This window comes from Myotis lucifugus, unplaced genomic scaffold (assembly GCF_000147115.1).
Source record: "Myotis lucifugus unplaced genomic scaffold, Myoluc2.0 scaffold_45, whole genome shotgun sequence".
Taxonomy (NCBI): Eukaryota; Metazoa; Chordata; class Mammalia; order Chiroptera; family Vespertilionidae; genus Myotis; species Myotis lucifugus.
Window position 1 is genome coordinate 6,401,859 of NW_005871093.1, and position 27,738 is coordinate 6,429,596.

A 27,738-nucleotide genomic window follows, 5' to 3' on the forward strand; every position below is an offset into this window, starting at 1 on the left:
TCTCCTGATGATGCAATACTTGCCAACTGGATTTCTTGCTTACTCCCTACAGTCTAATCTTCACATGGCAGTCAGAGTAATCTTTTCAAAATATAAGTTTCTTTGTCTTCACCCCACTTGTCATTACCTGACATTATCACTCATTGTTTGTTGGTTTTATCAACAGTCTCCTCCCACTGGAATGTATGGCTTGTTAGGACAGGGACCTTGTCCTTCTTGCTCACTACTATGGTAACCAATGGGGCCTTCTTGACATGATGTCATACATATAGATTCCACGTGTAGGATTCCACATGTAGGTTCTGAAGGATCTCCCCACCCCCACCTCAGGTCAGGTCCTCAGCCTCTGAAAGCCCTGTCTGCAGGCCATTCTAGAGGTGGTGAGTACAGGGGAGAGAGGACAGGCTGTGGGTCTAGTCCCACCACTTCGTTAAGCCAACCTAAAAACTGGCTGCCACCTATCGGGCCTATCGCTCACCCCCCATCCTTAAATTCCCACCTATAGTTCCCCATTACAACCTCCATCACTTTATTCACTAGCCCAAGGGGTTGTCTCTTGGCATCCAGGTAAAAACTCAGCCACAGGGATCAACTTCTTCAGACTTAGCTCCTTCCCAGAGAGCACTCTCCCTGGTCAGGCAAGAACTGCCCCTCATGTGCTGGTCAAATGCAGGGGGATGAGAGCAGTTTCTGAACCTCACAACAGGGTTCTGAGAGATGACACAACCCCATGAGCTGGTACCACTAGCCCAAGTGGGTAGAGGGCTGAGAGTGAACATCCCTTTGAACGCTACACTGAAATCTACAGGATTTAAGATGCTCTGGCTCCACTGTTTGAGCCCTAAGAATATTTTGATATTGCACTTTTACATAAAACTATGAAACTATTTTTGAGATTTTGCCAAAAGTATTTTCCTTAATGGATTCCATTAAGTTAATTTATTCGTTGATTTTATATATTTCAGTTAACTAATTCCAATTTTTTTCACTTTCCATTTTGTTTAGCCAAGATTATTTTTTCCAAAATCAAGTTTTTTTTCCATGTGAATTTTACATTAAAGATTTGATTCCTCAATCAGATTTTACTGAGTACAGTTTCTGCCACTGTGAATTTCATTTGTACTAATTATTTCTATCAAGTCGTTTTCAACAGTGGAGTCAAAAGGCAAGTTTAAGACATTACCCTTTGGACTCTTTCAGCACAGCATTGCTCTTCTTAAGAGACTTTCAAGGAGTTTAGTGAGATAGTTCTTGCTGGGTTGATGAAGCATGCAGGTGGGAAGGGAGGTCTGAGGGAGCACCTTCTGCAGATCTGGTTTGATGGAATGAGAGACTGAACTTCTATTCATTGACCCATCAGGGAAATCCACACAACTTTCTGGGTGGCAAACAAAGCCACCAACTCTGTCAGGAGAGCAGTGTGCCAGCACAGGCCTTGACCAAAAACACTAGACACCCACCAGTAAGAAGGTTCTTCACCCTCCCTGTAATGACCTAACTCTAAACCAGGGGGCTGTGTATGGCTCTCCCAGTCAGGCCAGAGCAGTCCTGCAGTGGGCCTGGTGAGCTCAGCTCTACTGAGAGCACGTCTATATTTGAGGAAAGCAGTCATTTGGAAGGGGTTGCCATAGCCTGAGACTGAAGGGGAAACTGGTGGACCCAGCCTTTTTCAATGCCCGGGCCCTCCATTCTGACTGACTGCATGGCTGTAAGAGGCTAGGCCTGACCCCAGGCTTCTCACAGGAGTTCCCAGACACTGAGAGCTTAGTCTAATGCTCATCCCAACTCAATTTGGGTGGGCACAATTCATGGGCATTGGTTTCTGGTGGAAAAGGAGTATCACTTAATGCCCCTGGAAAAGCCAGACAGACCATGAACTTCACTTTGGGCTCTTGACTTAGACTGAGCAAGGACCAGAGAGAGAACTGCACAGATATGAGTCAGGGTCCACAGCCAGCCCCGTTACCCCCTGGTTCTCTGTGGGAAACTGAGGCTGTGCCAGGATGAATAAGGCTTAAATACAGTGGCACATATCAATACCCTCACTTGCAAATTGAGGCAGTAATACACAATAGAAAGGCTACAGGATTGTTACATTGAGATAACTGATATAAACTGCCCAGTACTGACCCTGGCATAGAGTGGGAGCTTAGGAAACAGAAGTTTCTTTACTTCTATCCTCTCTCTCTTTTCAACTTCATCTAGGAGCCAGTGATGGCTACAAATCCAACAGACAGAAAGCACCTTCAAAGAATCTCAGGCCAAATACCATAGCAGGATCGGGCCAAGCTTAAAAGTGACTAGAGGCTTGGTGCACAAAATTCGTGCATGGGTAGGGTCCCTAGGCCTGGCTGGCGATCAGAGCTGATCTGTGGGGTGACCGGCGGGGCGATCAGGGGATCCCTTGGCTGGCCTGGGGCCTGCGGACTAGGGGCAGCTCCTGCATTGAACGTCTGCTCCCTGGTGGTCAGTGAGCATCATAGCGACCAGTCCTTCCACCGGTCATTCCACTGTTTGGTCGATTTGCATATTAGGCTTTTATTATATAGGATAGGGACCAGGGGTGTTACCCGAGGATCTGATACAGTCTTTCCTTGACCCCAGCCTAACACTTCCTGTGCCTGAACCTTGAAAGCTAGAGGTCATAGTCCCAGGCCACAATACCCCAAAGCTTCAGAGGATATGGAAGTGTACGGAAATCTCTTGTTTCAGAGGGGCAACAGGTCCTATTAGTGATTGCCAGTATCTCTGTATTTTAGAAGTATCAGGTATGGGCGTGAAGTCTAGACCCAGCTGCTCACATCCTTATCCCTTACCTTCTATCTTACCTTCACTTCCATGTCCCCAAAACTAGGCTCACTGCATCCGAGAGGTACCTAGTGGTCTTGTGAAGTTGACAGGTCTACCTATGCAGCAAATCAGTTGTTGGAGATAAGGGTTGGTGAACTGCAACACCATCTCCCAAAAGCTGTGGCCACCATGTCTGGTCTCACCTCTCCAACTCTGCCTCCAGCACTTGTTACTCCCCTGCTCTTTGATGGGCTTAGGCCTCACCTTCTGCTCCTTACATGGGTCCTTGGCCCTGACCAGGCTCTGGACTCAGCTTTTCTCTCACTTCCCTGACCTCTGACTGGTCTGGAAGACTGAAGGTTTTGTTCCTGACTTCGCTCTATCACCATCAGTGACTCTAAGCTCTTGGGAACCCTTTGCTAGCAGCTTCCTGCTGCCTCTACTCTGCCAGTCCATAACCTTATAGTTGCTCTACTGGAATGTATCTTGGAGAGTCAAATCCTTTTGACTTTAAGCAGGAATGGGCCACAACTAAAAGTTAAATCTATCTATCTAAATATGGTGCTGTTTTAAAATATGTGTCCCCATTTTCCAATACCGTAGAGGAAAATAAAGAAAACTATCATGCAAGGTGGAATGATTACCTCCTCTCTCTTTGTTTTAGCTCCAAGGTTCTGAAAGGAAAGATTTAAAATATTTCACTTGAGGTACGATTTTAGGTTTGAAGAGAAAGTAGGTTATTATACAGTATGTGACCTAATAGCAAACATCTGATAGCTCATAAACACGTCTAAGCCTAAGGTACAAAATGGTCAGTATATGTGGATATGTGTGGCTTGTCTTCGTGTGGGATTAGGGCAAGGTGGGTATCAATGTATTTGTATATTGTGTATAAAAATATACAATGAAGAACATGCAAAATGAATCTATGGTGTCAGGAAGTAGCTGTCTTGGGGAACTGATGAAAAGAATCATGAGAAAACTTTCTGGAATGAAAATATTCTGTCGCATGTTTGGGGTGGACGTTACAAGGGTATAAATGGACAAAACCCACCAACTGAACACTTAAGATTGGTATACTATATCATATATGACAATCAAAACTAAAAATAAATCCCCTGTGTAGATATATGTGTTTATGTGTTCAAAGATGGGAATACAGCCCTAGCCAGTGTGGCTCACTGGAAAGAGCGTCAGCCTGTGGACCAAAGGGTCCCGGGTTCAATTCCAGTCAAGAGCATGTACCTTGATTGCAGGCTCCTCCCCGGCCCAGGCCCTGGTTGGGATTCATGCAGAAGGCAACCAACTGATGTATTTCTCTCACATCAATGTTTGTCTCTGTCTTTCCCTCTCTCTTTCATTCTCCCTAAAAATCAATGGAAAAATATCCTTAGGTGAGGATTTAAAGAAAAAAGATGTGAATACACAGGTGTGTATAAGGATATGAGTCTGCAGCCCAACTTGTATGTCCATGATCTTCGTGTGGGATCTGGGCATAGGAAACGATGAGGACTTGGACACACAGAAAGTACACACTACAGAACTTCAGCTTGGCTCCCATAACCACCAGTGAATCCTTTTTTCATCATTTCTCATTTGTCCAGGATTTCCCCAAGGCCTACAACTCTTATACAAACCTCCTCACCTTCCTTGAGTCCTCATTGAGCAACTTCTCTATAATTTTCTAGTTCTACCTGGAAAGGTTAAAGACACTGGGTATGAAAGGCCCTCCCCCTCCAACTGCCCCTGACTACCCTTCCAGCTTTCTCCCAGAGAGATAAGCATCCTTTGACCTAATCCTTCCCCCTCCTCATTTCCCCTTAGCCCCCTCCTTTCAGCACCCTTCTTTCTTTTTTCAAAATCCATGTCTCACAAGTTTGAAACACAAGTTTCAAACATTCACAATTCATGAAACTAGAATAGCTTGGACTGTGCCCTCTGAAGCTTATCCAGGCACAGAAGCTGGTGGTAGGCCCTCGCCTGGAAAAGTCTGAGGCAGCTGCATTGAAAGGGTCTGTACCCTCATAATTTGTTGAGGCAAAAGATGCATTAGTGTTCCCTATAGACCAGATGTGTCCCAGGCAGGAGAGAGGGCCAACTAGAAGCCATGTTAAATGGACTTTGCCTAGGAGGAGTGACCTGGAGGGCTAAGGGACCAATTGCATAGGATTCCCGAAACCAGGGGCTGAGGGAGCAACTGAAAGCAGCAAGACAAGTGTAACCCCTAGGTCAAGGAAATTGCAGTTAAGAGAGACCCACAAAAGTACTGCATGGAGGAAAGAATCAGGTAAACTCTCATCAAGCTCACAGACTATTAATGCCACATGACAAAGAGACCTTTCTTGCCCCATCTCTACTCTTACATCTCCCTTCCACCAATATTAATGGGTCTGAAGCCTCAGTCTGCATGGTGTGGTGGTACAGGGGAGATGAGCAAGCAAGATGGAGAAATACAGACGTCAACCACCTTCCTCTGGAAAGGTAGAAGCCTAACGAAAGCTAGAGAAGGAGAGCTGCTTTAATTTTGAATCAAATTCAGAATTTTTACTATTAATGTGAACGAGACATTTAGGCTATTGCAATGAGTCTGTCCTGGTGACTAGAAGTAATCCAAGGGCAACCAAATATTTCAAGAAAGAGTGTGAATGAAGACACAAATCTGTTTTATGATGCATTCGGCTTCTTGAATACAGACCTGTATGTTCAGTGAAAAGTTACATGGGCGAAGCAGAGCATAGCACCTGGCACAGTTAATGCTTGATACAGCAGATAGGAGCTGACTGTAAAGACAGATTTGTTGTCAAGTTGTTTGGCATGGCCCCAGTAAAGGACTTGGGAGGTAGTGAGTTGTGGAGATGAAGACAGGGCTAACTTGGCAGGGATGGGGAGGGTATTGAGCCCCATCTGTGGGAGTGAGCCTGAGAATCTGTGATTCTAGCTTCTCTCTCATGGCCTTAACTTTCCCTTTGAGAGGGATGACTTCAGGCCTGGCCTCCCTCCTGAATTTCAATCCCACATTTCTTCTTAGAAGTAACTCCCCACCTGTCTACTGTTATTTCTATATGGACAACTCACCATCACTTCCAATTCAGCCCATCTTAAATGGAGCTCTTTATTTTCTCCAGCCAGCTCTCCTTCCACACAACCCCTGAATTCCATTTCTATACAGATATACTTCTCTCCAGCTGATTTCCCACATTCCTTCCATTCATTTCTTAAGCCCTTAAGACTGTTACCTCTTTGGCCCCATGTTCTCCATTTCTATGAACACCATCATCGCTCAGATCTTGATCTCATAAGATAGCCTCCTACACAATCTCCCTGCCCTCACGTTTTCCCCTTGAAGCCCTTAGCATGCCCAGGTCAGTCTAATCTTCACAATTTGTGGTGGCAACAGAAAAGCCTTTGATAAACACTTGCTTCCCAAGAAATAAAATACAAACTTCTCAGCTAATGTTCACAGGTCCTACACAATCTGGTTTTTCCAACCTGCTTTTTCCAGCTTTATGTAAAACCATTCAACTCTCTCCAAGTTCAAAGCATCACTCTCAGCCTGGTTAATGCTGGGCAATAAAGACACAGAGATGAAAGACATACCTGACTCAAGGTGCTCAAAGTTCTAGTGGTAAGACAGAGAGGTAAATAATTAACCAGAGAACGTGGTCAGTGGCAAGATAGAGGACACTGCTTGTTCTCATCCCCATTCCATCAGAAATTATCTATTCACTGTCCCCTGAATATAGGCCTAGGCTTTCCTACCTCCAGGGTTTTCTTTGGGCTCTTTCCTCCTTTAAACACTTTCCATTGTAAAAGGTCCAGCTCCTAGTGCCCTCTCCTTTGAGAATTCCAATGCCCAGGCAAGGATCTCTCCCTCCTCTGGAGCTGAATTGGCCCACTAAGTAGTCCTACTCTTCCTGTACATCTCTCAGCTTAGATATTTCATCCTCCGGAGGTCCTCTCTCACACGGGCCCCACCCACACCCCAAATCTGGATTAGATACACCACCTCTGTGTTCCCACGGTACCTCATAACTCTCCTAGTGTTGCCCACATCATGCTGCTTGCCATTTACCTCTTTCTCACTAGATGCTGTGTCTTTTTTTTTAAATGTATTTTATTGATTTTTTACAGAGAGGAAGGGAGAGAGATAGAGAGTTAGAAACATCGATGACAGAGAAACATTGATCAGCTGCCTCCTGCACATTTCCTATTGGGAGATGTGCCCGCAACCCAGGTACATGCCCTTGACCAGAATCGAACCTGGGACCTTTCAGTCCGCAGGCCGACACTCTATCCACTGAGCCAAACCGGTTTCGGCAGATGCTGAGTGTCTTAAAGGCATAAAATGCGTGGATCTTGTTCACAGTTGAACACCCCTCTCCAAGACTGGGCTGGCATATTTTAGTAGCTCAATAAACAAGTGGAAGGGAGGGAGGAAATAGTGAACCAGTCACCATGCACTGGCCTCTCTCCTGAGTTCGTGCTAAATGTCTTTAGCACGAATGGGAATTGTTCTTTTAATCTTTGCTTTCCTAACTAACCGTTTCCAAGCAGGCTTAGTCATAGATACACACACACACACACACACACACACACACACACCTGCCCCGCCCTTCCCCACCAACCCACACTGGGATTGTGCATTCCTCTCTGAAGGCAACAAACTGCAGCAAATCTACCTGCCCCACTTGACTGTGAACTTTTTGACGGCAAGGCTCCTTTGTATGCCCAGGAAATAGCAGGGGGGAGGAGGGAAATGAAGCTTAAATTTAACTTATAAATTTAAATTATCAACTCCCTTTGAGCAGGAACCACATCGTTATTTTCTGTCTGAGTAAACTCTGAACAAAGCCCCTTAACTGCAGCCACAGTTTCTTCGTCCCCAGAGCACAAACAATGTGGTCGTGTTCCCAGCATTGCTGGCCACACGTGACGGGCAGGGACTGGGTGAAAACAGAAGTTACCTAGATACCTGTTTCTTCCTCTGTAACCCGGGGCTGCTGTCCTGTAAAGCTCGTTCAACAGGGCCTAGAGCTAAGTCGGGGCTCACCGTCGCTCATTCTCAGCTGCGGTGCCCCAGTGGGACAGGGGGTGGGCGGCACGTGAGTGTGAGAAAGGGGTGCAGGAGAGGGACAGATTCAAGGAGCCCCCATCCTGCCACCCCACCTCTGGGACTCTCAACCTCTCCTCCCCGCCCCTTTCTCTTCCAGGGGCAGGGGTGGCGGGTTCAGCTGCGGTCAGGGGGGCTCGGACCGCACCCAGTCCGCCAGTCCGGCTGCGGGACTGTTGGCCGGTCTCCCTGCCAGAGTCTGTCTGGAGCCCCACCTGGAAAATGGCTCCTCTAAGGCTCTTCCGGCCTAAACCCCGTCCTCTTGCACCTCTTGGGAGGGAGAGTGTCGCCCCCAACTCTGACAGCGCTCCCCGCGAGCCGCCGCCCAGGACTCGATTCGAACCAGACGTAGGCGGCGCTCCCACTGGGCCGGGAGCGTCGCCCCGCCTTCCTGCGGGACAGCCGTGATACCGCGAGATCTGGGAGATGAGGCGGGGCCGGAAGCTGGGCTTTTCTCGCGAGGCCCCGCGGAACGGAGCCAGGAGGCCCAGCATCCTGTGGAGGTCGTTGGAGTCACTAGCCCGCCGCTAGCTCTGTCGCTTGCTGGTCCGTGCCCTGCCCGCCCCAGCCATGCTCTCCGCCCTCGCTCGGCCTGCCGGCGCCGCTCTCCGCCGCAGCTTCAGCACCTCGGCCCAGGTAGGCCCGACGAGGGGCCGGCTGCCGGCGGAAACCCCCCCCCCCGCCCCGGGCCCTGGGCCATGTGCGTCCCGAGCTCGCGAGCCGCCCTGACCCGGGGGCCAGCCTGCACCGCAGGGCTGCCGGGTACTGGTGGGCGGTTGGGCACCCTAGGCTGGTCCTGATACCGGGCAGGAAGTGCGGGAGAGAGAGGGGGAAGTGGCCCAACGCCAGAACCAGTGCCACCTCTTCGAATCCCCAGGCTCGCCCCCCACCCCCACCCCCACCCCAGGGTCCTCCAGAGGCCTTGCTTGCTCTTAGACTCCAATCCTTCAAGGTTGAGAAGCCAGGGATCTAGGGTCGGAAGTAATTTATGTTTTTATGCAACGTTGAGTGCATAACCTTGTTCTTCTTGCAGCATCCGTACAAATAATATGTCATTATTAACTCCATAGTACAGATAGGCGTGGTATCGAGGGTAGAGAACTGGTCCAAAGTTAACACAGTCATTTAAGAGTAATAAAATGCAGCTCTCCTGGTCACCAGTGGTTTTTGGATAATCAAGCCTTCAAGAACCTGAACACTACTTCCTCTTACAGACTTTTATGAAGGATCCTTATGCTGTAGTGGACTGGGCCTGCCCCCGGTGTTGTAACAGTGCGTTACTTGGCCTGGGACTACTAAAGCCTAGGCTATTTTTAGCTATATTTTCTAGGACAGTGGTTCTCAAACTCTGGCGTGTAGCAGAATCACCACCAAAAAGCTAATAAAGAACAGAGGCCAAGATTTATTCAAAGAGGGTAGGATCTGGGCCTTTATTATTACCAAGTGCCCCAGGTGATTCTAAAGACAACCAAAATCAAAACCCAGGAGATGCCTACCTTGCCACACCCAAAAGGGAGGTGATTATTAAAGGAGATTCCAGATTTCTTATTTAGTTTCTGTCCTTCAGATCACTTTTCTGTGCATTTAATTCATGTGAAAAATAAGCATCTTGAGTATCCGTGATTGTCAAGAATTGGGCTGGGTGTTGCAGGGGGTATCAAGATGAATGAGATAGCACTTGAGATAAGCCAAAAGTGAGTCCATTTAAGACTGTAGAGGTGATGAAGATTGATGCTGAGGAGTGGGAGAAGGGAACTGACCCAAAGGTAAGATAGTGGGATTTATTGACATGATTTGGTGAGGGGTGCTGAGAGGAAGAGGAGCATGGAGGACTCTGAGGCTTTGGGGTTTGCTGAGATGGGAAAAAACTGCTGGAAGAGAGCAGCTTGGGGCAGGTAGAGGATATGTTGAGTTTAAAATGCCTGTGACACATACAAGTAGAGATGCTGGAAAGGCAGTGTGTCAGAAAGATGAGTTTGAGCCAAATGTTACATTGGTCTAGAGCAGTGGTTCTCAACCTTCCTAATGCCGCGACCCTTTAATACAGTTCCTCATGTTGTGGTGACCCCCCAACCATAAAATTATTTTCGTTGCTACTTCATAACTGTAATTTTGCTACTGTGATGAATCGTAATGTAAATATCTGATATGCAGGATGTGTTTTCATTGTTACAAATTGAACATAATTAAAGCATAGTGATTAATCACAAAAACAATATGTAATTATATATGTGTTTTCCGATGGTCTTAGGCGACCCCTGTGAAAGGGTTGTTCGACCCCCCCAAAGGGGTCGCCACTCCCAGGTTGATAACCACTGGTCTAGAGACTTAAGGTCCTGTATCCTTTACAGTAAAAATGTGTAGAACACAGCAACCTCAATATGTTTATTTCTACAGATATGTGCTAGAGCATAGCACAAACAAAAAATAGAAATTTAAAAACAAACTATAAGAGACTTTAAAAAGCATGTGTAAATGAAGCAAGTGTTACTCTATGTCCATTTTCAAGACAGTTGCTAAGCAGTATACTGTTGACAACCACTGCTCAACCTGGAAAAGGTCAGCGCGTTTGGAGACAGCTCTTTTCCAAAGAGATCATGAACTAAACTAACCTGGGTTACCAAAGATTCTCACCTCATTGTAAAGCTTCCACCACTTAAAGGCTGTGTTTTTATAAATATTAACTAAGTTGATGAGATTTTGTAATATACAAACAATAACCACCTCAGCACACTGAAGTGACAGAGTGAATGAGGAGGTCATCCCCCTTCTTCCTGCTCCTATGTTGTGTTCATCTCGTGTGTCATATAGGACTGATTGACTTAAGGACCCTAGTGAGGGCATCAGGTCAATCTGTCTCTTGCTAGAGTTCCTTTTTTATTTTTTGTTAATCTTCACCTGGATATTTTTCCATTGATTTTTAGAGACAGTAGAAGGGAGGGGGGAAAGACAGATGTGAGAGAGACCCATCAATTGGTTGCCTCCCGCATGCATCCTGACCAAGGCTGGGATTGGACCTGCAACTGAGGTATGTGCCCTTGTCCCGAATTGAACCTGGGATCCTTCAGTCCCCGGGCCGATGCTCTGTCCACTGAGCCAAACCGACTAGGTAGAGTTTAATTCTTTATTAGATAAAAACAAAAACACAGACTTTGCCATTTTTATCCTGGAATTATCCTGTTTCCCACATTGGAACCACTGCTCTGGACAGCCTTAGAAGCCAGGCTGAGTAATTTGGGCATGAGGAACTTCAGAAGCTTTTTGAGCAAAGAAATGATTAAAACTTGGAATTTTACAAAGGATGGTTTAGAGGTGATACTGAGGACCTAAGTTAGATAATGGGAGGATATTTGAAGTGCCAAGTCCTTCATGTCCTAACTGGGTGTCTCTAATAAGGGAGGAGGCAGAAGTTGGTTCAAAGATTTGAATTTGGGAGAACACAGGTGCCATTTGGGATGGGAGAGGTAAAGAAGATAAATTTATTTAGACAGTTGGGTTTCTGGGACCAGTGGAATGCCTAACAACTGGGAATGTGGAGTTGGAATTTGGAAGTCCCTACCTTTAGGGAAAAGATATGGAAGTGATCATTGAAGATCTGGAAGTGGATATGGTTGCCAGACCTCAGGCTCTGAATTGGTCTGACTAGTTTTCTATGAAGTCAAGGGTTCATCTTTTTTTTCTTTTTTTTTTTTAATCCTCACCAAAAGATATTTTTTCCACTGATATTTTTAGAGAGAGTTCAAGGGAGGGAGGAGGGGAGAGAGAGAAAACCATCTATGTGAGAGATGCATCAGTTGGTTGCCTCCCACATGTGCCGCAGGAATCTAACCTGCAACACAGGTGCATGCCCTTAACTGGGAATTGAACCCGAGACCCTTTGGTGCCTGGGATGACGCTATAACCACACCAGCCACGGTTAGGGTTCATCTTTAAAGGAGCAACTTAAATAAAAGCCCTGGCCAGTATGGCTCAGTTAGCTAGAGCATCATCCCATGCACCAAAAGGTCTCGGGTTTGATCCCTGGTCTGGGTAAGTATGGAGGCAACTGATCGATGTTTCTCTCTCTCTCCCTTTCTCTTCCCCTCTTTCTAGACTCAATGAAAAACATATCCTCAGGTGAGAATATTTTTTTAAAAAAGCAAATCTCGCCGAAACCGGTTTGGCTCAGTGGATAGAGCGTCGGCCTGCAGACTGAAAGGTCCCAGGTTCGATTCCGGTCAAGGGCATGTACCTGGGTTGCGGGCACATCCCCAGTGGGAGATGTGCAAGAGGCAGCTGATCGATGTTTCTAACTCTCTATCTCTCTCCCTTCCTCTCTGTATAAAATCAATAAAATATATTAAAAATAAATAAATAAATAAAAAAGCAAATCTTCGTTGTAGTATATGCATTTAGAGTTTTCACTCCTTAAGCAGATTGCACTGTGTGGGGTTGTTTTGGTTTTGGGTTTGTTTGGTTTGATTTTTGTTTTTGATAACAGAAGCTCATTAGTAGTAATAGTGAAAGGATCCAGGGTAGACGGCTGTCCTAGATGACCACACACAGTGCTTCGAGTTCTTGCATCTGCTATCTTTTCTCAGTTTGACTCCTAACTTCCTGGCAGCTGCCTGCCAGCCAGGAATAGGCTCCCTTCTCATTTGTAAGTTTAGTTTAGAAACAACAACACAGAAAATATCTGGAATTTTGGTTGGGACTTGAGTGAGAACTAGACAGGAAGAATGCCTTTTGTATAATAATGGGAGTAAGCGCTAGAAGAGGACTTAGAATAGATCTATTTTCTCTATGACTCCTTTTAAGATCCCAAATTCTGGATTCAAATTGCCTATGTTTGGCTTGTACCCCAGCTTCATCACTTGCTATCTTTGTGAGTCTGGGTATGTTACAACCTCTCTGCTTCAGTTCCTCACCTATAAAATGCGTCTGTTGCCCTAGCTGGTTTGGCTCACTGGATAGAGCGTCGGCCTGGGGACTGAAGGGTCCCAGGTTCGGTTCCGGTCAAGGGCAGTACCTTGGTTGCAGGCACATCCCCAGTAGGGGGTGTGCAGGAGGCAGCTGATCGATGCTTCTCTCTCATTGATCTTTCTAACTCTCTATCCCTCACCCTTCCTCGCTGTAAAAAATCAATAAAATATACATTTAAAAAATAAAATAAAATGCGTCTGTTAATATTACTTAAGTAGCTAGAGGCCCAGTGCACAGATTTGTGCACCAGTGGGGTCCCTCGGTGTGGCCTGTGGGGATCAGGCTAAAACCGGCAGTCTGACACCGCCTGCCGCTCCCGCTCATCCCAACCCCGCTGCGCCTGCCACAGGCTCACGCCCAGTCAGTCCCGATCGGGAGAGGCTCATACCACTCACCAACCATGAGCCCTGCATCTGGCACCTGTAGGTCAGTTGAGCGGCGCTCCTGCTGTGGGAGCGCACTGACCACCATGGAGCAGCTCCTGTGTTGAGCAGTCGTTCTGTCATTCGGTCACTCAGGCTTTTATATATATATAGATAGAGTTGTGAGAATTAAATGTGGAAAGATGAAGCTCAGTGCCTGCCACAGAGCAGACCCTGATAAATGGCCAGCTGTTAATATTTTGTTCCCAGTAAATGAGGTTGATGGATGACTTGAGTTTCTGGCAGAGTATCCTATATAATAAAAGGCTAATATATGCAAATCGATCGACCCGCGGAATGACCAGTTGCTATGATGTGCACTGCCACCAGGGGGCAGACACTCAATGCAGGAGCTGCCCCTGGTGGTCAGTGCGCTCCCATGGAGAGCGCTGCTCAGCCAAAAGCTGGGCTCACGGCTGACGGGCACGGCAGCAGTGCTGGGAGCCTCTCCCGCTTCCACTGCAGCGCTAAGGATGTCTGACTGCCGGCTTAGGCCCACTCCCGGCGTAAGCCAGCAGTCAGACATCCCCTGAGGGCTCCCGGACTGTGAGAGGGCGGGCTGAGGGACCTCCCTCCCTACCCCCTCCCCCCAAGTGCACAGATTTTGTGCACCGGGCCTCTAGTTACTATATAATAAAGTCTGCCTCTTGTAGGAAAGATCACCAAAAAGTAGTAATTGAATTGGCTGTTAAAAATGTCTGGGGGGTGACCTTCCTCCCACCCCTTAAATCAGTGGTTCTCAACCTTCCTAATGCCGCGACCCTTTAATACAGTTCCTCATGTTGTGGTGACACGCCCCCCCCAACCATAAAATTATTTTCGTTGCTACTTCATAACTGTAATTTTGCTACTGTGATGAATCGTAATGTAAATATCTGATATGCAGGATATATTTTCAGTGTTACAAATTGAACATAATTAAAGCATAGTGATTAATCACAAAAACAATATGTAATTATATATGTGTTTTCCGATGGTCTTAGGCGACCCCTGTGAAAGGGTCGTTCGACCCCCAAAGGGGTCGCTACCCACAGGTTGAGAACCGCTGCCTTAAATGCTGGTGTTCTGTCCCTAGTGCTCTTCTCACTCTATTCCCTTTTGTGCCTTGTCCATGTTCCTGGCTTCCATTAATTCCAGTGCAGACACTGTGATCTCCAGACCAAGTCTTTTGTCCAGGTACCTACTGTGCATGGATGTTTCAAGTGGCCCAAATTCAGTGTGCCAAACCATTCATTATTCTTTCTTCAAAACCCCTAAACTCTCCTCAGTTCCCTCTATTGGTTAAAGGCAATGCTGTCTCCTTGAGCCAGAAAGTTGTCGCCCCAGGTCCTTCCTCTTCTCACCATTTGGGTGAAGATGGGAAGGGGGTGACTTAGTCTATAGCTACTATTCCTCAAATCCCTCATAATCTACCCATCCTTGCTGCTCCCTTTATCCCACTCTTCAGTCATGTTTAAACTATTACAGTAGTCTCCTTGCTTCTATTGTATATTTCCAGTCCATCTTCCACTCTGTCTCATATCTTTCTAAAACCCAGATCTGGTCATGTTCTTCCCAGCTTTTGAGGCCCTTCAGTGGTTCCCCATTGCCTACCAGGACCAGATAATTCTGTGCTTGGCCCTCCTGTCTTCCTTTTTCTGTATGTATCCAACAGTGCTAGAGTCATAAAGAACTGCTGGGACTACTTGTCTCTTCCCCCCATTATCTACCTGGTAAACTACCATCCTTCAAAACCCCCTCTAACAGTTTATTCCACCCCCTATTTGTGCTGCTGCTCTTCTGAGAATCTGCCTCAGTGTCACTTGTTACACTAGGTGGTGTTTATTAAGTTTGCGAGTCTTTGCAGGCAAGTCAGTCTGGCACGTAGCAGATAGATGTAGATGCCTGTTGAATTGTAGTGAGCTTTAATGGATGAATATCAGCCACTTTGGAAAACAATCTAGCAATTTCTCAAAAGGTTAAACATGAAGTAGCCACATGACCCATCAGTTCCACTCCTTGGTATATAACCAAGAGATTAAAAACAGCCCTGCCAGTGTGGCTCAATGGTTGAATATCGACCCATGAACCAAGAGGTCACCATGCCTGGGTTGCCAGCTCAATCCCCAGTAGGGGTGTGCAAGAGGCAGCCAATGGTGTTTTTCTTTCCCTAACCCTCTCCCTTCCTCTAAAAATCAATAAAATTAAAAAAACATGTCTGCACAAAAACTTATACATACATTTTCATAGCAGCACTATTCATGATAGCCAAAAGGTAGAAATAACCTAGTTGTCCACCAACTGATGAATGGCTAAAAGAAATGGGGTACTGATAACAACATGGATTAACCTTAAAACATTATGATCAGTAAAAGAAGCCAACACAAAAAGCCATGTGTTGTGCGATACCATTCATATGTGAAATATCCAGAATAGGCAAAGGCAGGTCCATAGAGACAAAAGAAGGTTAGTGGTTGCCAGGGAAATGGGAAATAAGTTGCTTTATAGGGTAATGATTGTACAACTCTGAATATACTAAAAACCATTGGATTGTACATTTTAAATGAGTGAATTGTATGGTATGGAAAATAACATCTCAATGAAGCTGTTTTTTAAAAAATGAATGCAATTAGATGACCAGTTAGATCTACTTAGCTCTGAGTGGCTGTTTAAAGTCAGGTTTTATGACTTTAGTTCCAGTAAGCTGACCAATAAAGTGATACAGATGCTTCTAGGTTTGTCGTTTCAGATGTTAATGAGGCAGTTTCTTTGGACCGACCTCCTCCCCCCAACTAAGCTATCACTGTTAAAGTTTCCAGCTGACATGCCCAAGCCAACTGCTGCTTGATGTGGAGCAGTAGTGATTCTCAAACTTTGGTGTCACAATCACTTGGGGAACTTGATAGAGCCTATTTGAAGGAGCCTGTTGTTTTTGTTTGTTTTGTGACCTCAGCAGGTGATTCTGATAAACACCAGAGTTTGGGAGCTGGTTTGGGGTAAGGAGTCTGGGGCTGCATGCAGATATAACTTACCTGGGAGAGAAGGAGCTTTTTAAACATATACATCCCTCCTAATCCTGCCTTAGGCTCCAGCCAAGATTATGCTGGAATCTTACCTGATCCCTCAGCTCCTCACACATCTGCTTGCTTGTCCCCTCCAGAGCCAGCAGGAGTCTTCATTCCTGCAGTCCCATGTGTGATGGCTAGCTAGCCTGTGGGTAGGTGCTCAATAAATGTTTGTTTATAGTTTTTAAAATTGCAGATTGAAAGTAAGGCTGCTGTTACTAGTCCAGCTGCCTGAATGAGTAAAGCTTATTCATCTTTCAGAGGCTGCTATAAGTATACCCTGTCACAAATCTCTACAGACCTGAGTTCTTCCCCATGTTCCTGAGGCATGCCTCTAACCTTCACAAGGAAACTGGATCTTTGGATGGTAGAATTACAGTTGTATCTTCCTTTGGCATCTGTGCAATAAGAGGCCAGTGCAATACTTTGCAGGAGGTATCCTTTTAATGTGAATCCAATTAATGCTGATTCTATCTTAGTTCTTTCTCTGTGCTCTTTTTAGAACAATGCTAAAGTAGCTGTGCTCGGGGCTTCCGGAGGAATTGGGCAGCCCCTTTCGCTTCTCCTGAAGAATAGCCCTTTGGTGAGCCGCCTGACCCTCTATGATATTGCTCATACACCCGGAGTGGCCGCAGATCTGAGCCACATTGAGACCAGAGCGTCTGTGAAAGGTACTGGGCACGCTGGGCCTGGAGATTACATCTCTTCTCCCTAAGAGGCTAGGATCCAAGTTTACAGTAAGAGCCTTAGGTGAAACTAGATGTTCAGAGACTTGGGATGTTCATGTTCAGCTTAGCATTAACTTTTACAGATGATCACACTTTTTTGGACTTGACTCCATAAAAATTTATGTCCTGCTTATTTTACCCTCACATCTTAGCAACATCTCCCATATACCAAGTTCTTAGTGACATCCTTTTAAAGCTTTACTATAATTTATCACTTATTATTATTCCCATACTGTTGGCCATTGGCTCTTTCCTGTTTTCCTCTAAATATAAATATATAAGCTGTGATAAATATCTTCATCTTTTTTTTTTTTAATATATTTTATTGATTTTTTACAGAGAGGAAGGGAGAGAGATAGATAGTTAGAAACATCGATGAGAGAGAAACATCGATCGGCTGCCTCTTGCACATCCCCCACTGGGGATGTGCCCGCAACCCAGGTACATGCCCTTGACCGGAATTGAACCCGGGACCTTTCAGTCCGCAGGCCGACGCTCTATCCACTGAGCCAAACCGGTTTCGGCTATCTTCATCTTTATATCTTGTTTCTTAGAGTCCTTAGGGCACTTACAGTAAGTGTGACTACATTAAAGCTGTTACTATAAAGTACCAAATTACTGTCCAGAAAGGTGCAAACAACACAGGAGGCTGACTGTCAAGTCATATGTTTATGAGCCTTCCATAGTCCCTCTGAATTTGTTTGCTCATTTTCTTTTGTGTTGTAGATTTGAGTTTCTGAAAGCTTTTTTTAAAATATATTTTTATTGATTTTTTTACAGAGAGGAAGAGAGAGAAACATCGATCAGCTGCCTCCTGCACACCCCCTACTGGGGATGTGTCTGCAACCAAGGTACATGCCCTTGACTGGAATCGAACCTGGGACCCTTCAGTCCGCAGGCCGATGCTCTATCCACTGAGCCAAACCAGTCAGGGCAGTTTCTGAAAGCTTTTGCAAATAAGGAAAAAGTCTATTAAAATCAAAGCAGATTTGGTCTTGGAGCAAATTTCCCTGAAATCCTTGAATGTAGACCTTATTTTCCTCATATACTAGGAATAAACAAAATAGGTACTAATACTTAGAGTTCTTTTTTATCAGCACAAGGTTTTGGTTGTTTGTTTGTTTTTATGGCCTTCAGTGTGCCTTCTGGTCTGACCCTAAGATGGCACATTTGTTAGGATGATCATGATGTAGAGTAAGCAGCTCTTCTAACTGGGAGCTGAGAAGGACTTACATATGCTAGGGAGTAAAGATTAGCAGCTGGCTTGGTTTGGTGTTATGCAAACCTGGAGGGGTAATCCGTTCTGAATCCAGACCTGGGCAAATGGAGGCTCTAGGAAAGTAGAGTGAAAGGGGGGCATTCCTGCCAGCCAGAAATGTCACACTCACAGAGTGGCAGTCCTCAAGGAAAGGAATCACATCACAGGTGGGCTTGCCAGGCTTTCTTGTCGCCTGTGGTCAGCATTGGACACAGGTGGGGCAGTTCTCTGGGTTCTGTCCCCATAGATGTGCTAGCCTCTCTTGGTTGCAAACTATAAGATTGCTCTCTTGGGTGTTTTTTTTCTAGGCTACCTCGGACCTGAGCAACTGCCAGACTGCCTGAAAGGTTGTGATTTGGTGGTTATTCCAGCTGGAGTCCCAAGAAAACCAGGTGTGTATTTGAAAAACTGCCCTACAAGTCAGTTGAGGAAGTGGTTTTCCATGAAAAATGGATCTAGTCAGATCTCTCTGCTGCAGAAAAAATTTCAAAGCTCTCCATGCCTGTGGGATAAAAATCAAGGCCTCATGTGTTTCCTGCTCCTGCTCATCCCTCCTCCCCAGCCTGGAATGCCCTTTCTTCCACCTGTCTCCACCTTGGGAATTCTTCATGACCCTCCTCAGATATCACCCTTCCTGACTCCCATCCCCACTCTCCACCCTCACAGATCTCTGTTTCAGCACTTGTCACACTGGACTGTTTTTCCTACAAGGTAGTTTAACTTAAAACGGGGACCCTGCCCTAGCTGGTTTGGCTCAGTGGATAGAGCGTCAGCCTGTGGACTAAAGGGTCCCGGGTTCGATTCTGGTCAAGGGTACATGCCAGGGTTGCGGGCTCGATCCCCAGTGTGAGGCGTGCAGGAGGCAGCCGATCAATGATTCTCTCTCATCACTGATGTTTCCATCTCTCCCTCTCCCTTCCTGTGTGAAATCAATAAAAAATATATTTAAATAAATAAAAAAAGTGGGGACCCTGTGTCACTCTTGTTTGAATTTCCTATACCAGCTAACAAACAGCTCTTGGCACATATTTAGAAATTTGTCCTGTGCTTTGTGAACATCTTGAATTGGATCATTTTCAGGCATGACTCGGGATGACCTGTTCAACACCAATGCCACGATTGTGGCCAACCTGACTGCTGCCTGTGCCCAGAATTGCCCTGAGGCCATGATCTGTGTCATTGCAAATCCGGTGAGTGCTGCTGTCAGGTAGGTTGCTGATACATATGAAAGCTCACAGCAAAAGTGTGCTAATGTCTTATAGGGAGAATAATCAGACTAACACACTGAAATGGTAAGTTGGGGGAACTAAAAAGAGGTCCTTACATTTATTTCCTAAGGATTCCTTCGGGCATAGACTAAGTGAGTTTTAACCTGGTTTTTTCATCAACTGTGTGTCTTTGGGCAAATCACTTCCCTTATCTGAATAATCTTAGTTTCTCAACCTGGAAAATAAGTCCATTCTTAAGGCTTCTTCCAGCCATGATTGTGGGAGCCTGTTGAACTCCTTTTACTATGTTCTACCCAGGGTTTGCAATTCCTGGTCCCCCAACGTTCCCTTTCTTCTCAAACTTACACATGTATCTCATATGCAGTCACATGAGGTCCTGCCTGCTTAATCTTCAGTTCAGAAACTCTGAGTGCTGTGTCCTCTCTGAGAAGGTTCCCACGACTGTCCGAGCAGGCCCTTGGGTTGTATTTAGCAGCAGCCCTCTTCATTCACTCCTCCCTCCTGATTGACTGGATTCTGGCCTCTGAGTATGACAGTGCCATGATATTGATGTTGACTGAGGAACGTGACCATTGATAAACACCCAGAGCTTATGCAGTGGCCTCTAAAGTGGATCCTGTCTTTCCCAGCCTGCTCACCCTTCCTCAGGGCCATTTGGTCAAAAGTAGAAAGCAGTTGCTTCTTTTATCAGGGAGCTGACTAGTGCCTGATGTATATCTTGCTGTTTTGTTTTAATGATATTGTTTCTGTGAACCAAGTGTTAGGCACTTGCCATGTACATAGTCATTTAATCTTCTCAACAGCCTTATGAGGTAGTTTCATCCCCGTTTACAGATAAAGAACCCAAGTCTCAGGGAATTAAAGTAGCTTTCCCCGGGTAACCACATGGAGTGACAGAGCTGGGACTTGACCCTGTGCCATCTGAGCTTTCAGCCCTGTGCTGTGCTCTTTTGTTAGGAATGGCCATTCAGGTGTAAGTTCTAGCTGGAGCCGAAGATGCCCTGTGTAGCCATCATCACATTTTAAAGTTGATAGTTCCAGGGTGTTGTGCATATTTGAACTATGGGCTCAGGGGCCACCAAGAGGAAGAGTGCCTGCTGCAGTGCCGAGTTTCTTTGTTCATGTGGAGGGGGAAGGAGGCACTCTGGCAGAAGAGGAAGTCCACCCCTGTAACCCTTCTCCTTCGATATATGACTGTGTTCTCAGAATGCCTGGCAAATTATACCTGTCTCTTGGATTTATTAGGTTAACTCCACCATCCCAATCACATCTGAAGTTTTTAAGAAGCATGGAGTATACAACCCCAATAAGATATTTGGGGTGACAACCCTGGACGTTGTCAGAGCCAATGCTTTTGTTGCAGAACTGAAGGTAAGAGCCACATCGGGTATCTTTCAAGCTCCCGTTTCTGAACTTCTCTGGGCCATCCTTGGTTCTTTTATGGGCATAGAAGAAAGACATAGGGCATTTACAGGTCACTTGTAATTTGGGAGTTTTAAGTATTTTTCTTTTTTAAAATATGTTTTTATTGATTTTAGAGAAGAAGGGAGAGGGATAGAGAGATAGAAACATCAATGAGAAACACCAATCGGTTACCTCCTGCACACCCCCTACTGGGGATCAAGCCTGCAATCTCGGCATGTGCCCTGACCGGTAATGAAACCGGTGACCTCTTGGTTCATGGGTGGAGGCTCAACCACTGAACCACCCTGGTCGGGCTTAAATGTTTTTAATAGCTTGCCCTGTGGTGGGAAGTAGCTCTCACATTTTCTTGGGGCATCAGCAGGCCTCTGCAGGTTTAAACCAATAGCTTTAGTCTTGACTTAGCTTACTCTTCTTGATGCTTTAGAGGTCCAGGCTTTCCCTGGGTTTCTCATTGGCTGGACTGAATTGTGCTCTCCAAGCTTATTGCCTCTGAAAACTAGTATTAACAGGATTTACCTGTTAATAAATAAATAAATTATTGGACAAGATAGCAGAATTGCTGTCCCCAGGCTGTAGTTCTGACTCCCCTTCTTGGGTTACCTGTGGTAGCTTTTCTCGGAGAGTTCTGATCTTGCCATCTGTCTGCTTCTTCCTGGGCTGCTGGACTGAACTGTGGACTCGCCCTGAGGTGGGTTTGGCATCAGTGCTAGGTCTGGGGTTTTCCGTGCCTTTCACAACTCACTGTATAATCTTTTTTTTTTTAAATATATTTTATTGATTTTTTTACAGAGAAGAAGGGAGAGGGATAGAGAGTTAGAAACATCAATGAGAGAGAAACATGGATCAGCTTCCTCCTGCACACTCCCCACTGGGGATGTGCCCGCAACCGAGGTACATACCCTTGACCGGAATCAAACCTGGGACCCTTGAGTCCGCAGGCCAACGCTCTATCCACTGAGCCAAACTGGTTAGGGCTGTATAATCTTTTTTTTTTTTTTTTTGTATAATCTTTTTGGTTGTGGATCCAGCAGAACCATTTATTTTGGCCCCAAAAAGTTTCCTTGAACTTCAGACCATTTTTTTTCCTGACTTTTCAGATGAGAGGAGCCTCTCTAAAGTAGGGATCATTGTCATGCACACAGCTTAGTGAGAAGTGCACACACAGGACTATTGGCCTTTATTTTACTCCCCTGTGCACCAGACAGGTCTGTCTCTGGAGTGATGACAACCCACTTTAATTCATACTTCACCATGTTCTTCAGGCTTGATTCTAGGTGTGGGGGTCATCAAGGTCCATAAGACATAGCCCCAGGCCTTGGGAGCTCTGTTGAATGGAGATTCACTTTAAGGCTTTGTGGAGAAGATCACATTGAAGCTGAGAGTGCACAGGCTGGAGAGCCGGGGTTCCAGCTTCCTGAAGCTTGTACCCCAGTTTCCTGGAAGCAGTAGTGCTCATTCTCTTAGGGTTCCCGTGGTGCTGCCAGCTGTCAGAGCACACCGTTTCCCCTGGGCTCCTACTTGTGCACAGTGCAGTAGCTACATGCGGCTGTTAAATTAGATAAATAAAATTAGAAGTGCATGTCCTCCATCACACTAGTCAAATTTCAGGTGCTGGATGGCCACATATGATTGCTGTATTTTTATAGAAAGTCCTATTAGATAGTGCTTCTCAGCCTAGAAGCTTTACTGTTAGAGGTGGGGGATGGAGGATCTTGGCCCCTCCCAGAGAATCTGGCGCTTGACAAGTGTCAATTAAGTGAACTGCTCTTTACCACAGTCTGACATTCTGAAAAATTGCCTGAGTCAAAATTGATCCCTTAAGCTCCCAGTGCCTGGTTCCTCCCTCAGCCCTCTCAGCCATCTGGACCCCTTTTACTTCCGCATTCCCTTTCCACTAGGCTCGTAGAAATTGTCTAGTTTACATGTCATACTCTGCTGATGTTATGTGCGTTCTTCATACCCCCTGGCCTTTTCTCCTTTTGCCTAGAATATGCTTCCCTTGGGGGAAGTCCTCCTGTTCCTTCCCAGAGGAGTGAGGTCAGTCCCAGGAAGCCTTCCCATGCTGATGAAGTGCTCCTCTGGCTTCCATAGTGTTGTGCTGGAACGACCCTTTGTATCGTCTCATTAGACATCAGGTTTCTCAAAAGCAGGGGCTTTTTTCATGCCTGCAACCCTGGTGACTGGCACAGCACCTTGGCTTCTGAGCTCCCTGCTTTTCAGTCGATCCTGCTGTTCCTGTCTATCCCGGCTCCCCCCCCCACCCCCACCCCCACCCACCAGAGGCTTGGTGGTTCCTAACTTAGGGCTGCTCTCTTCAGCAGCTGTAGCATTTGGAAAAGGTTCACCTCCGACCCATAACTTCCACCAGATTCTTTTTTTGGCTGTCATAAGAACACCTGGCTCACAGATTCTCAGGGGCATTGTACCTCAGTTTAACAAACGAACCAGCCTCTCTCGGCTAGCTCACTAATGAGCCAGGGTGTTCTGAGCCTTCCCAGTTTTGTTCTTTCTGTCCCAATCACTGTGTGAGTTAACAGACTTCTCACCCCTCGTTTCCTGGAATTGTTTTGAAGTTTACTTTGACTTGTTCTTTGAAAAAGTGTGGGCACATGAGTCTGGGCTTGTGCATTGGAATAACAGTAGCTGTGGGAAAGAGGACTGTCATCCTTTGATTCCGAGAAGATAGATTGATAGGGACCAATGCAGGGGGTGCCTACAAGGAGGCAGTTTTCAACTCATTATAAAGGGAAAACCTCGTGACCTCACAAGATGACAAGTTACTCCTCACTGCCTGTGTTCAGACTGATGTCAGACTGTGGGGTGGGGCCATGGGAGATTTGCGCAAGGCTGGAGTCAATCTCTTCTAATTTTTTGTTTTGTTCTGAGTTCTGTGGATTTTTCCAATATCGGTGTTTTGGATAGATGTGACATATTTTATATTCAAAAGAGCTTGTTCAAAGTTAATCATGTTTCACATTTTGTTGACCAGGGTTTGGATCCAGCTCGAGTCAATGTTCCTGTCATTGGTGGCCATGCTGGGAAGACCATCATCCCCCTGATCTCTCAGGTATGTTTGTGACCTTGCCAAGAAGCCTTAAGATCCACTTTGAGGCACTCAGGACAGACTGACAAAGATTACAAAGATCTGTTGTATTTTGAAAGGATGCTATGGATGCAGCCCACCCCAGTTGTCCAGGGGTTTCTTGACTGGTGTGGGGCTGTGGTCAGCTTCCAGTGTTTCAGGGGTCCACAGTTGTATGGGGTGAGAGTAGTCAGAAGGTGCTCAAAGCAGCCAGCTCCAGCATACAGTGAAAACTGCTGATAGAAACATTCATGAATTTCTGCTGAGGTCAGAGCAGGCAAAGCTGCTTGGTGTGAAAACTAGACTAGAGACCAGGTAACACCACTAAGAATGATATATCAAATCAACCTCATAAACCCGAGTACAGTGCACTGAGAAGGACACAAAATATTTGTGCTAATCTTGCCAAAAATGCATAACCTTACACAAAATCCCCAGGAAGCACCTTACAGGTCCAAACTGATGGACATTCTACAAAATGAGTGACAGTACTCTTGACAAGGTCACGAGAGACAAGGGAAGACGGAAACTGTTAGAGAATTGCTACGGTGAAATAACCTAGTCGATTTCCGGTAAGGTCCTGAATAGGTCCTGGAACAGAAAAGGGACAGTAAGGGGAAGAGGGGTGAAATTTTAATAAGGTCTGGAGTTTGGATGTACTCATCTCCTGTTCTTCCTGTTTGCACTGTGCTTAAGATGAGGAAAACAAGTGAGGGGAGTCTTCGTACTGTTTTTACAATTTTTCTCTGGGTCTAAAATTAGTACAAATATAAGAAGTTCTTTAAAACGATTGGGGAATACACTACACCTCCCAACAAAGTTGACTTTTTCTTTAAAGAAAAGCTCTTGGTTTCCCATGTATTGATGATGCAAGGAACCCTCTGTGAATAGGGTGAGGAGAGTGTGGGATCTGAACCTGCTCACAGGATCCCTGTGACTTTTGCTTGCAGTGCACTCCCAAGGTGGAATTCCCCCAGGACCAGCTGACAACCCTCACTGGACGGATCCAGGAGGCTGGCACGGAGGTGGTCAAGGCTAAAGCTGGAGCAGGTAGTGTCTCAGAGGCAGTTCATGGGTGGGGTGCTGATGCCAGAGTCACTGTTAAGAGTTCACAGTTGAAGACTGAAGGAGCAAACCTTTTTCTAAGTCTCCTATATGTTCACTTGATAGAAAACCCTGTATCAGAGGGTAGCTCGGCCCGCTCGGTGGAGTAGAGTGGTATTTGAGGTTGGCAAAGCTAATTCATGCCATTCATGAGTTTGTGAATTGAGGACTACTGACCTAAATTCTCGACGACTAAAGCTTTTACAGGTGCTTTATTTAGCTGGCAGGGCAGGCTTACCAGGATTTTACAGTCTTCTGTGCTAGCTTGGCTAACCTTTCTGTGTCCCCCTAGGCTCTGCCACCTTGTCCATGGCATATGCTGGAGCGCGGTTTGTCTTTTCCCTTTTGGATGCAATCAACGGAAAGGAAGGAGTTGTCGAATGTTCCTTTGTTAAGTCCCAAGAAACGGACTGTTCCTATTTCTCCACACCATTGCTGCTGGGGGTATGTATCCCAGAGGCTGGGTCTCTTGACTGGACAGCGAGTTCGCGCTAGTTAAAACTTAGCTCTGCCCTGTCTGGCTGCTTCATAATTCAGAGTTATTTTTTGCAGTCACTGCATCTCACTGCATGGCCTGTGCTTAGGTTTTTGAGGGTTGAAGAGCATCACAGAATTAAGAGCAAGGAGAAACTATGGGCGTGGCACATCCTGGCACAGGAATTTGATTGCCTGTGGGCCTGACAGCTGGTCATCAGTGGCTGCCTGAGTGTGTTTCCTGATGAGACCCTCTCTGAAAGAGATACTCCCACAGGCTGCTCTGAAAGAAGAGGCTTCTCCACCCCAGCCTGTAGCCATTTCCCTGTAACTTATACTTGTTAGTTCTTGTTCTGACCTCAGGGCCTGCCAAGCCTAGTTCTTCCTCGAGAGAAGTCTGGAGATGATGCACAGCTGTTAAACTTACCAGTTCAGGCATTCCTGGTTCCTTGCTCCTCATCTCACTGGTTTTCCTTCTTGGAATGTGCTGCTGATTGTTCCCTTGAAACTGGTGTCTAGGACAGAGCCCATCTGGTCACATTGCTGGCTTCAGACAGGCTGGTGTTTTGCTTGGTTGACTCTTGAGTCTTCAGTGAGCCATTGCCCCTAGATCTCATTCATACATACCATCAAGCCAAGGTTTCCATTTCTTAAGTTTGGAACTGCTGAAGTCAGGTAAATGTGTGCTGACCTTCATCTTATTCCCGAAAAGAAACAGATTAGGTACTTTCTGGGCCACAAAGAGGCCCTTCCCACAGACACCCGATGTTCAAAGGTTAATAAGACATGGCCTCAGGCCTCAGGGGCTCTCTGTGATGGACAGATGGACACTAAATAGATTAATTCAGAAACCAGTTCAGCACAGGCAGGAGAAGGATGTGGTGAGACCTTTAGGAAAGGAGCACACAGGCTGATTGTCTGGGTCAGGAAGGGCTTTCCACGGAGATGGACAGTAGCAGAGACAGTGTTGTTTTCCTAATGTCAGACTCTCACCTACCTAATTACATTCAGTTCAGGTGGATATTAAAATGTTTGTTTAGTCTTTACCAACTTAGAAAAGAAACTAGAACCCAAACGTATGCTCTATGTCAGGGAGAATAATTTGAAGTGCTACTACTTGTGGAGTACTTGATGTGCCAAATCTTCCACGTGTATGCACAGCCTCCCTTGAGGTAGATAGTTTGCTCATTTTATAGGTAAGGAAGCAGTCTTGGTGTGGAAACCATCGTCCAGGGTACATGATAGTGTCACAGCCCAGATCCCAGCCTAGGACTGTCTTGCTGAAGCCTGAGCTCTGGGTATTTGCAGTGGCTGCCCAGAGCCACAGATGTGGATCGTCTAGGCCAGCCGTGGGCAAACTACGGCCCGCGGGCCGAATTCGGCCCGTTTGAATTGAAATGAATAAAACTAAAAAAAAAAAAAAAAAGACCGTACCCTTTTATGTAATGATGTTTACTTTGAATTTATATTAGTTCACACAAACACTCCATCCATGCTTTTGTTCCGGCCCTCCGGTCCAGTTTAAGAACCCATTGTGGCCCTCGAGTCAAAAAGTTTGCCCACCCCTGGTCTTGGCAGAGGTGATGAAGTTAAAGTTGGGTTTTCTATAACAAACTCATTCATGGAAACTAACTTTGTTGTAAAAACGGTTCTGTCTCCTCTCTCTTTCAGAAAAAGGGCATTGAGAAGAATCTAGGCATTGGCAAAATCTCCTCTTTCGAAGAGAAGATGATAGCTGAGGCCATTCCTGAGCTGAAAGCCTCAATCAAGAAAGGAGAAGACTTTGTAAAGAACATGAAATGAGAAAGCAGTTAGTGAGCAATCCATTTCCTTAACTTATTAAGGCATCATGTCACTGTAAAAGCCATTTCAGATATCTTTCTGTTTCAGTTTTGATGATGGATATCTATTAACATTACCATCCCTTCCAGATCATGGGTCAGTTTACTACTGGTGCATCAATAAAAGCAGGCTTTGATATTCTTTTTCAAGGTCTCTTCCATAAAAATTGTGCTTTTTCCCCCATTAGAGCTGACTTCAGAGTATCTGACATCTCTTTCATCACAAATAAAACCTACATGTTATTTAAATATTAGACTGAAGCAAGATG

The 27,738-nt window shown here is 45.8% G+C and overlaps 2 protein-coding genes across 3 annotated transcripts in view; one reads left to right on the plus strand and one right to left on the minus strand.

The window, feature by feature from the left end:
• The window catches only part of STYXL1 (serine/threonine/tyrosine interacting like 1), a 65,530-nt gene extending 57,244 nt beyond the window's left edge, over positions 1–8,286 (minus strand). The window contains 1 exon segment of the mRNA XM_006088292.3: positions 8,116–8,286. The gene's annotated coding sequence lies outside the window, so the exon portion shown is untranslated.
• A 62-nt stretch (positions 8,287–8,348) lies between these two features.
• Positions 8,349–27,718, plus strand: MDH2 (malate dehydrogenase 2). Of its 2 annotated transcripts, XM_006088255.3 has the most exons (9): positions 8,349–8,536; positions 16,831–16,999; positions 18,623–18,706; positions 19,395–19,504; positions 20,789–20,914; positions 23,958–24,035; positions 25,001–25,100; positions 25,447–25,598; positions 27,300–27,718. In XM_006088255.3, the coding sequence occupies exons 1-9, from the start codon at positions 8,471–8,473 to the stop codon at positions 27,429–27,431; spliced, it is 1,017 nt and encodes a 338-aa protein (XP_006088317.1). In that variant the 5' UTR covers positions 8,349–8,470; the 3' UTR covers positions 27,432–27,718. The 2 variants fall into 2 exon arrangements, with proteins under 2 accessions (XP_006088317.1, XP_023609246.1); XM_023753478.1 differs by lacking the exon at positions 16,831–16,999 and having other exon boundaries at positions 8,409–8,536.
• Positions 27,719–27,738: the final 20 nt, after the last annotated feature.

Coding starts and splice junctions, on each gene's coding strand:
- MDH2 (XM_006088255.3), top strand. CDS start 8,471: ATGCTCTCCGCCCTCGCTCGGCCTGCCGGCGCCGCTCTCCGCCGCAGC. Junction 24,036..25,000: donor TCATCCCCCTGATCTCTCAG/GTATGTTTGTGA, acceptor TTTTGCTTGCAG/TGCACTCCCAAGGTGGAATT. Junction 25,599..27,299: donor CCACACCATTGCTGCTGGGG/GTATGTATCCCA, acceptor TCTCTCTTTCAG/AAAAAGGGCATTGAGAAGAA.